At 46.3% G+C, this 9,808-nt stretch overlaps 1 protein-coding gene across 1 annotated transcript in view; it reads right to left on the reverse strand.

The window, feature by feature from the left end:
* Nucleotides 1-81: 81 nt before the first annotated feature.
* The window catches only part of sos2 (son of sevenless homolog 2 (Drosophila)), a 39,624-nt gene continuing 29,897 nt past the window's right edge, over nucleotides 82-9,808 (reverse strand). The window contains exons 13-23 of the mRNA XM_037694606.1: nucleotides 8,323-8,435; nucleotides 7,668-7,890; nucleotides 7,477-7,596; nucleotides 7,234-7,396; nucleotides 6,957-7,074; nucleotides 4,424-4,596; nucleotides 4,223-4,339; nucleotides 2,457-2,718; nucleotides 2,343-2,384; nucleotides 2,156-2,256; nucleotides 82-1,209 (exon numbers count right to left, since the gene is read on the reverse strand). Of these exons, the coding sequence (XP_037550534.1) occupies nucleotides 718-1,209; nucleotides 2,156-2,256; nucleotides 2,343-2,384; nucleotides 2,457-2,718; nucleotides 4,223-4,339; nucleotides 4,424-4,596; nucleotides 6,957-7,074; nucleotides 7,234-7,396; nucleotides 7,477-7,596; nucleotides 7,668-7,890; nucleotides 8,323-8,435 (1,924 nt within the window). The 3' untranslated portion in view covers nucleotides 82-717. The remainder of the gene's footprint in view (nucleotides 1,210-2,155; nucleotides 2,257-2,342; nucleotides 2,385-2,456; nucleotides 2,719-4,222; nucleotides 4,340-4,423; nucleotides 4,597-6,956; nucleotides 7,075-7,233; nucleotides 7,397-7,476; nucleotides 7,597-7,667; nucleotides 7,891-8,322; nucleotides 8,436-9,808) is intronic.

Below are 9,808 nucleotides of genomic sequence, written 5' to 3' on the forward strand. Positions count from 1 at the left end.
CCCCCCCCCCCCCCCCGTGATAGAGGGACATTAAGTGTGTCGGACACAAATGCTCCTGGTTGATTAGCTGGCACACCGGTGTGGGTTTGTTGTTGGCACAGAGGGTTCTGATGGAGGCGGAGCTACTGATCCCACGAGGCACAGCGGGTCATCTGGCAGAGTTTCAGGCGCACCCCCCCCCACGGAGGACAAAAACTGAGGAGGAAGCTGTTTTTATTACTTTACAGATTAAAGTGGGAATATGACTGATAGAAAAATGTTCAAATTCAGAAAAATAGTTTTTTAGACGGATCTGGTCTGAAGTTTATGAAATCTGCAGCAGAACTTACAGAACCCGTTTCAGTCCTTCACAATAAGAGTCTCAACCCTGAGCGCTGACTAAAGTCAGTGCTCGTGGTGGTCTAGGCTGCAGCGTTTGATTCATCGATGAAACGATCATTTCAGGTGTTTAGAGCGAAGTTTCTGAGGTTAGCACTCGTGACAGACTCTTACTGTGAAGGACTGAAACCAGCTGAGACTCTTATTGTGAAGGAATGAAACCAGCTCAAATCAAAAACTTCAGACTTTAACGTCCAAACTGGAAACAAGACGTCGTCCTCAGGTTTTATTCCTGTGTGGTCCCCTGATGCCCTGCAGAGTTTGGAGTGTGTGGAGCAGTTTTCTCTGTTCCCAGATCAGTTTCTGGGGTGGTTCGGTGGATAGGCGGACGCTGCAGCATCACTGGCTGCTGCTCGTGTTCTCCACCAATGAGAGGCCTTGGAGCGGCGGCTGCAGCGCCTCCCTTTTATACGTCTTTGGTGGGAGTTTGGGGAGCTGCGGGCTGGAGATGTGGCGTGGGGGGACGGGCGGGGCGGTGATGGGGACGGGGCACAGGCTGTTCTGGCTGGCGCTGAGCGGGCAGCCCCGCCTCGGGATCCGAGGGGACGGCGTGCTGGGGGGGGTGTTGGGCGAGCTCGGGGAGCTGCCAAATTCCCAGTGGTATCGGCCCACGGGCGAAGGCTGGGGGTAATTGATGAAGATCTCCGGGGGCCGTTGGGGCACCGGGGGAGGCGTGTCTGGAAGAGGGTCTCGAGGTGGGGGAGGAGGCGGGCTGGGCAGGGGCCCGTCTATGGGGGGGCCGTTGTAGACCGGTGGTCGAGGCTGGTTCCTCGGCAGAGGGGGAGGCAGTCTGGGCGGGATGGCAGGAGGACTGTCGGGCCGGGGGCTCAGCTGTGACACAAAAATAAAAAAATAAAAACGTCATGAGCTCAGAAATCTTTACTTCAAAGTTCAATATTTATTCACGTTAGACTTTTTCACTCAGTTTTCTGTCTGTCGAGATGCAGGAGTTACTCTGAAGAACAGAGGGAGGTTTTTATTTTTTCTCTGAGGTGGAGCTCCTCCTGGAGGAGGAGTCATTTTATCCACCATCAGGTGCGGTGGAGGAGCCAGGGGGTGGCCAACGGTGGCCTTGGCCCCCATAGATGAATCTTTGGCCACTTCATCAACTGAGGAAACTAAACTATTTATAAACTAGAAAGCAGAGTTTCCTCAAATGATCTTTGTGGAAGGTTTACATTTCTACATATGGTGGTGGCCATCTTGGATTTTGACGTGTCAGCCAATATTCTATAGGGACTTTCCTACGAGAAATTAAATAATAAATAAACCTGTTGGTTTGTTACAATTACTTTTTATAGACAAAAAATAAAAACCAGTACTTTGTTGCACCTCCTCTGGTTTTCATAGCAACTTGAGTTTTCTGAGGTCTGGACCGAACTATTGAGAGTTTCATGGATCTGCCTCCAGCTGTTTCTTGTTGCTGTTCTTAGATCAGCTCTGCAGGTCGTGCACCAGTTCCCTTAGTTTCCAGCAGAACTTTTCAACTGGACTCAGACCAGGACTACTTGCAGGACATGCCGTTGACACCACGTGTCTTTCTTGAAAGGAACGTTTTCACATCTTTTGCCCTGTGGGAAGAAATCACCAGTGACTAGAAATGTGCACGTTTTCGTCAGAGTGGCGACTCCATCATTCTTGCCGGGGCTTGTTTTAAGGATTATAAGTTTATATACTTTTACTAAAGTGATTATAAACAAAAGTCTTGATTTCCAGTGCATTTCTGGTCCGAGCTCCAGAGGAACAGTTCTGCAATCGTTCCCAGCACTTCTCTTACCTTTGCTTCGGAGACGGTGTCTTTCCTTCGAGGAGGCAAAGGAGGCGGCTTCAGCTCCTCTCCCAGCTGGTGGAGGCTGCCGCACGAGGCTGACTGTATCTCTGAGACGAGCAAGACGGACCAAACGTTAAAAACCTCCACATAAATGCTCCAGGAGTAAACGAGCTACAGAAAAGTGCGTACTCACTTGAAGGCGGCAGCATCACTGTGGCGAAGATGGAGTTGGTGCCTGTAAAAACACACACACGCAAATGAAGAGCTTCAAACAACCCGTCTGCGTTTCAGCAGCTGCTCGACTCACCGCCGTACGAACTGCTGAGGTCGTGCTCGAAAACCGAGCTGAGGTCTGAACAGGCCGACTGCGGCGGGGTGGGGGTGTTGGGAGAGGTGGGCACCGAGGCAGACGCCAGCGGCTCCAGGTCGTTCTCAGCGATGCTGCGGAAGGTGATCTTGTGTGCGGGGTCCCGCTCCAGGGGCACGGGGTGGCCCTTCAGGGTGCCAGAGGTAGACGTCCGCACGGGTCGAATCCCCGGGGACTTCAAAGGGTACGTGGACTTCCTCGGCTGGAGACGAGGGAGAAGAGTTTAACAAGAGGAGAAACCTGGGCCATATTTTGGGAAAAGATCTTCATTAGAGCTGCTTCTAATATTTCCAAAGATTTAATTCATGAACTCTGCTTTCCTGGATTATTTCTAACAACCAGCGCAACAGCGCCCTCTGGTGACGATGAGCCATTACTGCAGCAGAACACATTTATTCAGGTGCACGTGCTGCGTTCACGACTCAGGTCATGGAGCTGGAGCGGTTTCTGTCAAACCTTGAAAATAACCAAACGTAAAATCCCACCCGAGGCCTAGATGTTTGTTTGAAGGCGACCATGTTGCATGTTGGAGTCGGAGGTCGTGCACGTGTACAAATGTCCCGCCTCCCAACGATAATATGTCAGTCACAGTCCATACTTTGTTAAAGCCTCAAATAACCGAAGCCAAAAAAAAAAGTACATTTAAACAAAAAGCAGCAAGGTAAGAACAATATAAACAAATTCAACACCTGAAAAAATGTTTTGAAATTAATTTTTATATTTTAGTCATAAAATGACTGATTTGTTTTACATGGAGGGGCGGGATTTAATTATAACATCTCTCATAGTTTTAGGAACACCGAAGCTTTATCATTTTATTTAAATCGAGCAGAACGTCAGATTGCTCTCAGTCTTTAGTAAACCGACGTCACGCTTCGGACTCGTTTTCATGAGCAAGAGTTCGACGACTGTTCGCTTCTTCTACGCTTTGGTCCAACTGTTTGTTTTCAGTCAACCATGAGCCGACAAAACTTTCTGAAACTTTGTTCCCTACAGTCAAGTTCTTCTGTAAATAAAGAACTTGGTGCTGGGCAAGACTAACTGGTGAGGCACAATGTGGGAAAAATAAACAAGTTCAGCTGCTGTGACCCAGCAGAGCCGAAACTCAAGCTACAAATTCATCTGCTTAAGAGCAGTGTGGATGTTTACTGACAAATGATTTTAGCTGAAAGCTGCAGAAGAAGCTGAAACCAGCTGAAAAGGTTTCATCACTGAACTGTTAATGCAAGTCCAATTAAACGGCTGACGTTTGCTGAAAGCAGCAAAAAACAGCAGAAATGAGCGGGATAAGGTGAAATAGGCAGAGAGGCTGAAAAGATTAGTCTGAAATTATATTTAAAAAAAAAACTGAAAGCAGCCAAAGGAAGCTGAAGCTAAAGCCAGAACCACAGCTGAAACGAGCAGTAAAAGGTTGTAAACAGCTCAGAGGGTTTGAAGAGCTCCAATCATTTTCAACGATAAAAACATGGCCGACAAAGCTAAACATTTCAAAAAGTAAAAACGGCACAGATACACAAAGTCCCAGCAGGAACTTCCTGAATGAGCCGAACGTTTTGAGACATGATTTGTTGAAATGGAACAAAAACTGTGGAACCAGTTAAGTGCTGAAGAAAAGCAGACGTCAGTGTTTCGCACCATTAGCTGCACCGCCTGACAGGAAGCGCCGCACGCTGCTGCTTAAATCAGCGATTACAAAGATTACTCACAAATCTGGGAGGCTGCCTGGCGTTCCGCGGCTCAATTTCTAACGACTTGTTGAACAGGTAGTCTGAAAACTCCTTCTCGTCCATGGTGCCCATCGGGTTTAGGCTCTCAAAGTATTTCTGTGACGGGAAGAGAGAGCGTTACTCTTCCAGAAATGAGCGCTGCTGGTGCTGGAAACAACCGTCGTGTGCAGGAGCTCCCACCCTGATGTCTGCCTCCACCTTCAGGCAGTACGGCTGGTTCTGGTACTGCTGGATCTCTCCTGTGATTTCAGCCACTTTCCTCCTCTTGCTGAAGTTGATCAGATCTTTGTTGTTGCATCTGAGGAAGTCAGGGTTGCCTTCCTCCGTCTTTAAGATGTTGGTTAAATAAATACCTGAGAAAGAAGAGCAGAGGTGAAAACTGCAGCCGGTGGTGGTGGTGGTGGTGGTGGTGGTGTATTTAGGTTAGAATCACAGGGAATCAATAATTAATGCCAAACATTTGTTGACGGAGCATATCGCCCGCTGCCTTTCATCCCAGAGTCACAGCCATGGAGTTGTAACCGTTTTGGTCAAAGCTGAAAAACAACATGTCCGATATCGCACTCAAGTCTGTTGTGGACGACTCTCAGCTACTGCCACGCCAAGTTTAGCTCAGTGTCCGTTAACCTGCGAGTCCTTGCCATGTTTGTTTTGGCTAATGTAGGTTAGTTGAGGCTCCAAAAGTTAAAACACTTGACGTGACCCATCGATCAATCCAGCAGGCTCGTCAGCAACTGACCAATCAGCCATCACAATTTGTCCTGAAGTGAAACGCCTCGTCAGTGCAGGACACGTAACTCAGAGTTCAGAGGGTGGAATACAATTTATTACATTTCAAAAACCGAACAGTTTGGAAAAATGTAAAAGATGATAAAGCCCTGCGGCCGACCTGGAAACAGGAAGTACCACATGTTCATCTGTACGAAGGTCACTGCAGGTACATCCTCCATTTTCTGTCATAATTGATCCGTTCTAATTACGTTGCATCATTAAAGGCTAATGCTTGAAGCTAGCTGTGTTGTGTTTCGTGTGTTTTATTTGTAGATATATATTGAACTTCTGCCTGCATGAGTTTATCTTCGTTTGCTACGATTAGTTAACACTAAACAACAATAAAACAAAGTGTTTTATATTGTGCAATGTTAAATTTACACTCTTACTGAATTTCACTGTAAATTATAATCCTGTCGCTCTGCGACATGAAAACATCCACTGCAGGAACTATTTGAAGTTATTAGTAGTCGTCTGTCGTCTTTGCCTCAATGTTGGCTGATGAAGCAGAAACGCTTCAGGTAGCACCGTGAGCTTCACCACCTCCGGGACTCGGACGCCTTGGTGTGATTTATGAATGTAACGGGGTGGCGAGGCGGGTTGGAGCCAACCCACCCCAGGTGCTCGTCTGGGCCGTGAAGTTGGGTAGTAACACAGCTGAAATGGTCAACGTGCATCCAATGTGGTGGTATGATAATGTGATAGCATACATTTATCTCAAGTGTGTCAAAGTGGAGGCCCGTGGGCCAAATCAGGCCCTCGATAACATCGTATCTGCCCCCAAGATATTTTAAATGTAAATATGTTTTTATTGTTTCTCACTTTGTTTAGTGCAGGCCTCTCAGGACAGTTCAACTTTGAAGCCAGAAAAAAGGTTGGATTTTTCAGTAATCCTTCATTTTGATGTGGAAAGAGCAACAGAGAGCATCAAATGGGACCAGTTAAACTCTCGTTGATGAACCTGCAGCCAAGAAAACCTGTCGTCTATCTGACTGGAGGTCGTTTCATTCAAACTTTATTTAGACAGGAGTTAATGCAGCGACTGAAATCAGCAGTAACATTTGGTACAAAGCAGTGGATCCACAAGTTGCAGGTTCAACCAAAAACCGGATCTGGCCGGTGAGGGACTGAAGGGGCCTTCTATAAACTCCAGATATTAATCATTTTACATTTTAAAGATGATACATTTGGTCATTATAAATGGGGAAATGCCTTTTTCCTAAAGTTGCTTTAAAATTAACAAATTGACACGGTTTGGTTTTAATACTGAATTGTGGAATTTTGTAAAACTAAATGTCCTGGAAGAGCTAAAATTTTAAAAAGTCATTTAAATTTCGACATAGTTTTAAAAGACTGACCAGTACGCACTGGACAAACATAATAATTACCGTACTTTCCTGGTATAAGCCCCTACTTTTTCCACACGCTTTGAACGCAGCGGTTTATACAATGCTGCGGCTAATTTATATTTTTATTTTTAACGGGCTTCCTGCCGCCATAAACACTGAGCTTGAACATTTCGCTCGGGTCCGTTCTTTAGACGGGAAATGACGGTCATCGTATTTTTCATAAGGGGGTCAATGTTTCCTCTCAGGAAAAGGACATTTAGAGGGTTTAACTCAAAACGTGTACAATCAGTTAATCCTCAGATTATGTGTTAGGGATCACTCTCATCTACTGCCACACCAAATTTTAAGTCAATATCTGTAAATTGCCCATTTTTTAAAAATGCAGTTTGCTGTAGCAGCCATCTTGAATCAGGCGACTCCAGCAGTTTATCAGTTGTACATGCAGTGATTCGTTTCTTAAAGGTTCATTACGGTTGGTCCGATTGTTCCTGAGGTGTTCTGGTGACAGAACAGGTGATCCCAATAGTTACGTCACAATTAAAAGGGAGCTTTTTGTTTAATCTTACGTGCACAGCAAAGTGTACGGGACTTACCAAAGAAAGGCACACAGGGTGGGTTTATGGACTTGAGTTTAGCCAAGTATTTCTTAAAATGGTCCTGGCCCAGTTCCACGGCTTCATCCAGGATTTTCTTTTTCCTTTCTGGTATTGCCTGTGGGAAGGAGGAAGCGAAACGTCACAGATTTGATTAAATCGCATCAGTTTCTGCGAGAGAACCTGGACTTGTGTAATTCTCGAATGTGAGGTTAGATGTTTTGCAGCAGCTCTAGAAATAACCCAAGCTTCCTGACCCGACAGAGGTCCGACTCACCTCCATGGTGTGGTCCAACCTGTAGACCGGGGCAGAGTTGATGGCACTGACCACCTCCAGCACACCGTTAAAGTTGTTGAGCTCCTGGAACACTTGCAGGATCTCAATGATGCGTGATAATACCGCCACCCTCTCCTCGATGTTCTCCGTTTCTATAATACATCTGCAACAAACGAGCGTGAACACAGTTCCATTTTACTCCCAAGAACCCTAAAGCCAAAGCAGAAACATGACGGGACGCACTTTTCAAACCATAGCGTTAAGTTGGTGGTGTGCTTGATCATGCGGAGCAAGCTTGGCGAGTTCTTTTCTTTGTCCTCTTTGGTCCAGACACTGCCAACAAGTTCAGACGGTCGAACGGCTCTGCGGACCAAGATTCAGCGTTCCATTACTCACGTTCACCTTCCTTCACCTGTCAGACCTGCAGTGTTTACCTGTACAGCTCAGACTCTAGCAGCGTGAGCTGGCGAGCGATCTCTATCGGGTGAAGGGTCATGAGACCGAACAAGTCCACTTGGCTGGTTTTGCAAATGTGCCACTCGATGGGAGGAGGGGGGCTTTCGAAGGTGATGTAGTGGCTGATGCCGTTTGACTGAGTCTGAAGTTTCCTCTTGATGATTTTATTGATGGACTCAACCCATTTTCTCATCGACTTGCCTAAAAAACAAAATAAAACATGAATCGTGCATGAAAGCCTTGCAGACCCACAGCTGTACAGAAACGCACAACTGTGACGTAAAAGAAGGAAAATTACGCAGTGACAAAAATAAGTCTCAAACCCAGAGTAAATTATTTTCTAAAGTCAGAGGGTCGGTGTGAGAGCTGCCATGAGCAGATCACAGGTGTCCAGGTATCCCACGGTGTTGACAACAGTACTGCATCCACCACATTATACACCCATCAACAAACAAAAGCAATGGCCCAGACAAGCAAAGACCTTTTTAACTTTGACCTTGATCTATGACCTTGACGTAGGAGCTGGGTGGTGTTTGCGACACGGTCTCCAGTGATGATGCGTGTGTTTAAAGTTTCGTTACATTATCTTGAGTATCAGAAGTCAAGACGAGGGAAAGTTTCCTCGTGACTGACCTCGAAGTTGAATTTTGGTGGCGATGCAGTTCTCCAACCGAGCTCTCAGGTTTGGATCGTTCTCGAAGTCGTAGAAATGATGCTCCACCCACTGACGGAACACGTTGAGAACCCTGTGAAGGACGAACACGCTGGCAGTGATCTCCATGTGAATCTCTCCGTGTCAAAGAGGAGCTTTCATTATGAAACTCCAGGTTTAATCGTGCATTTGAACAGAAATAATCAAATCAATAAAAGGTCCGACATTCCTTTCATGTCAAACTTTTAGAGCAGAGCCGGAGAACCTTTATTTAAATGTTTAAACAGTCCTCTGAGGACCACCGTCTGTAAACCCATACAATCAATCGATAGACAGTTTTAGTTTAGCAAACACCAGTGCTTCAGTTTGTAGTTTGAACAGTTGCTGCCATTCAAAACTAAAAAAGGACAAATATTAACAGCTGTAAAAGTAATGAGACATGCACGGTGGATTTAAAATAATAAAGATATGCATTCCTTTGAGAAACACTTGAACAAAATAAATAAACAATAAACGGCAGAGACACTTGTTGAAGGTCATGTCAGGGAATGAAGTGGGCCAAGTTAGAATAATGGTTTTACATTTGGCTAAATTGTGAAACTTAAAAACATCTAAATATCTGGAAAACTTGTGATTTTTATCACTCAATGTGAACGCAACATTTTGGACTGAAAATTTAAACCCATTTTATTTAGGAACTAATTCAAATGAGTCTGAATGTTATTTAATGTTTTGCACAGTTAATTCTGGTCATCGGTGCAGTGAACTGAATCCTCCCATTGGCCCCTGAACATGAAGGTTTTTTTCTAACTGGTAATTCTGGTTTGGCCTGAGGTGTGAAGGTGAACAGGTGGTGGCCCACCTGTTCAGGTGCACCCCGCCTTTCACCCCATGATGGTCCTTAGATAGCGCCCTAAACCAGGCTCATCGGGTCTTAAAGCAAAACTGACCCCGACCAAATTAAGTAAAATATTTCGTTTTTCACGTAAAAGTTCTGTAGAGCAGAGTTGAAGTTTTGATCCAGTTTCAACCAAGTGACCAACTAAGAAGGGACTTTGGAAAGTTCTGTTGATCCAGTTCTACGTTTCACCACCGGATCCTTAAAGTCCATCACTTCACCAGCGTACCGAGACAGCCCACCACCAGAACGAATCCAGGTGGGAAAACTACCGTCTCCCCATCGCCCAAGACGACCCTCGAGAGACCCGGCTGCAGGTCCGCTCCGTCCACCTGGAAGCTGCAGGTCCGCTCCGTCCACCTGGAAGCTGCAGGTCCGCTCCGTCCACCTGGAAGCTGCAGGTCCGCTCGGTCCACCTGGAAGCTGCAGGTCCGCTCCGTCCACCTGGAAGCTGCAGGTCCGCTCGGTCCACCTGGAAGCTGCAGGTCCGCTCCGTCCACCTGGAAGCTGCAGGTCCGCTCGGTCCACCTGGAAGCTGCAGGTCCGCTCCGTCCACCTGGAAGCTGCAG

Source organism: Nematolebias whitei, chromosome 21, assembly GCF_014905685.2.
Source record: "Nematolebias whitei isolate Nwh7 chromosome 21, NemWhi1, whole genome shotgun sequence".
Classification (NCBI taxonomy): Eukaryota; Metazoa; Chordata; class Actinopteri; order Cyprinodontiformes; family Rivulidae; genus Nematolebias; species Nematolebias whitei.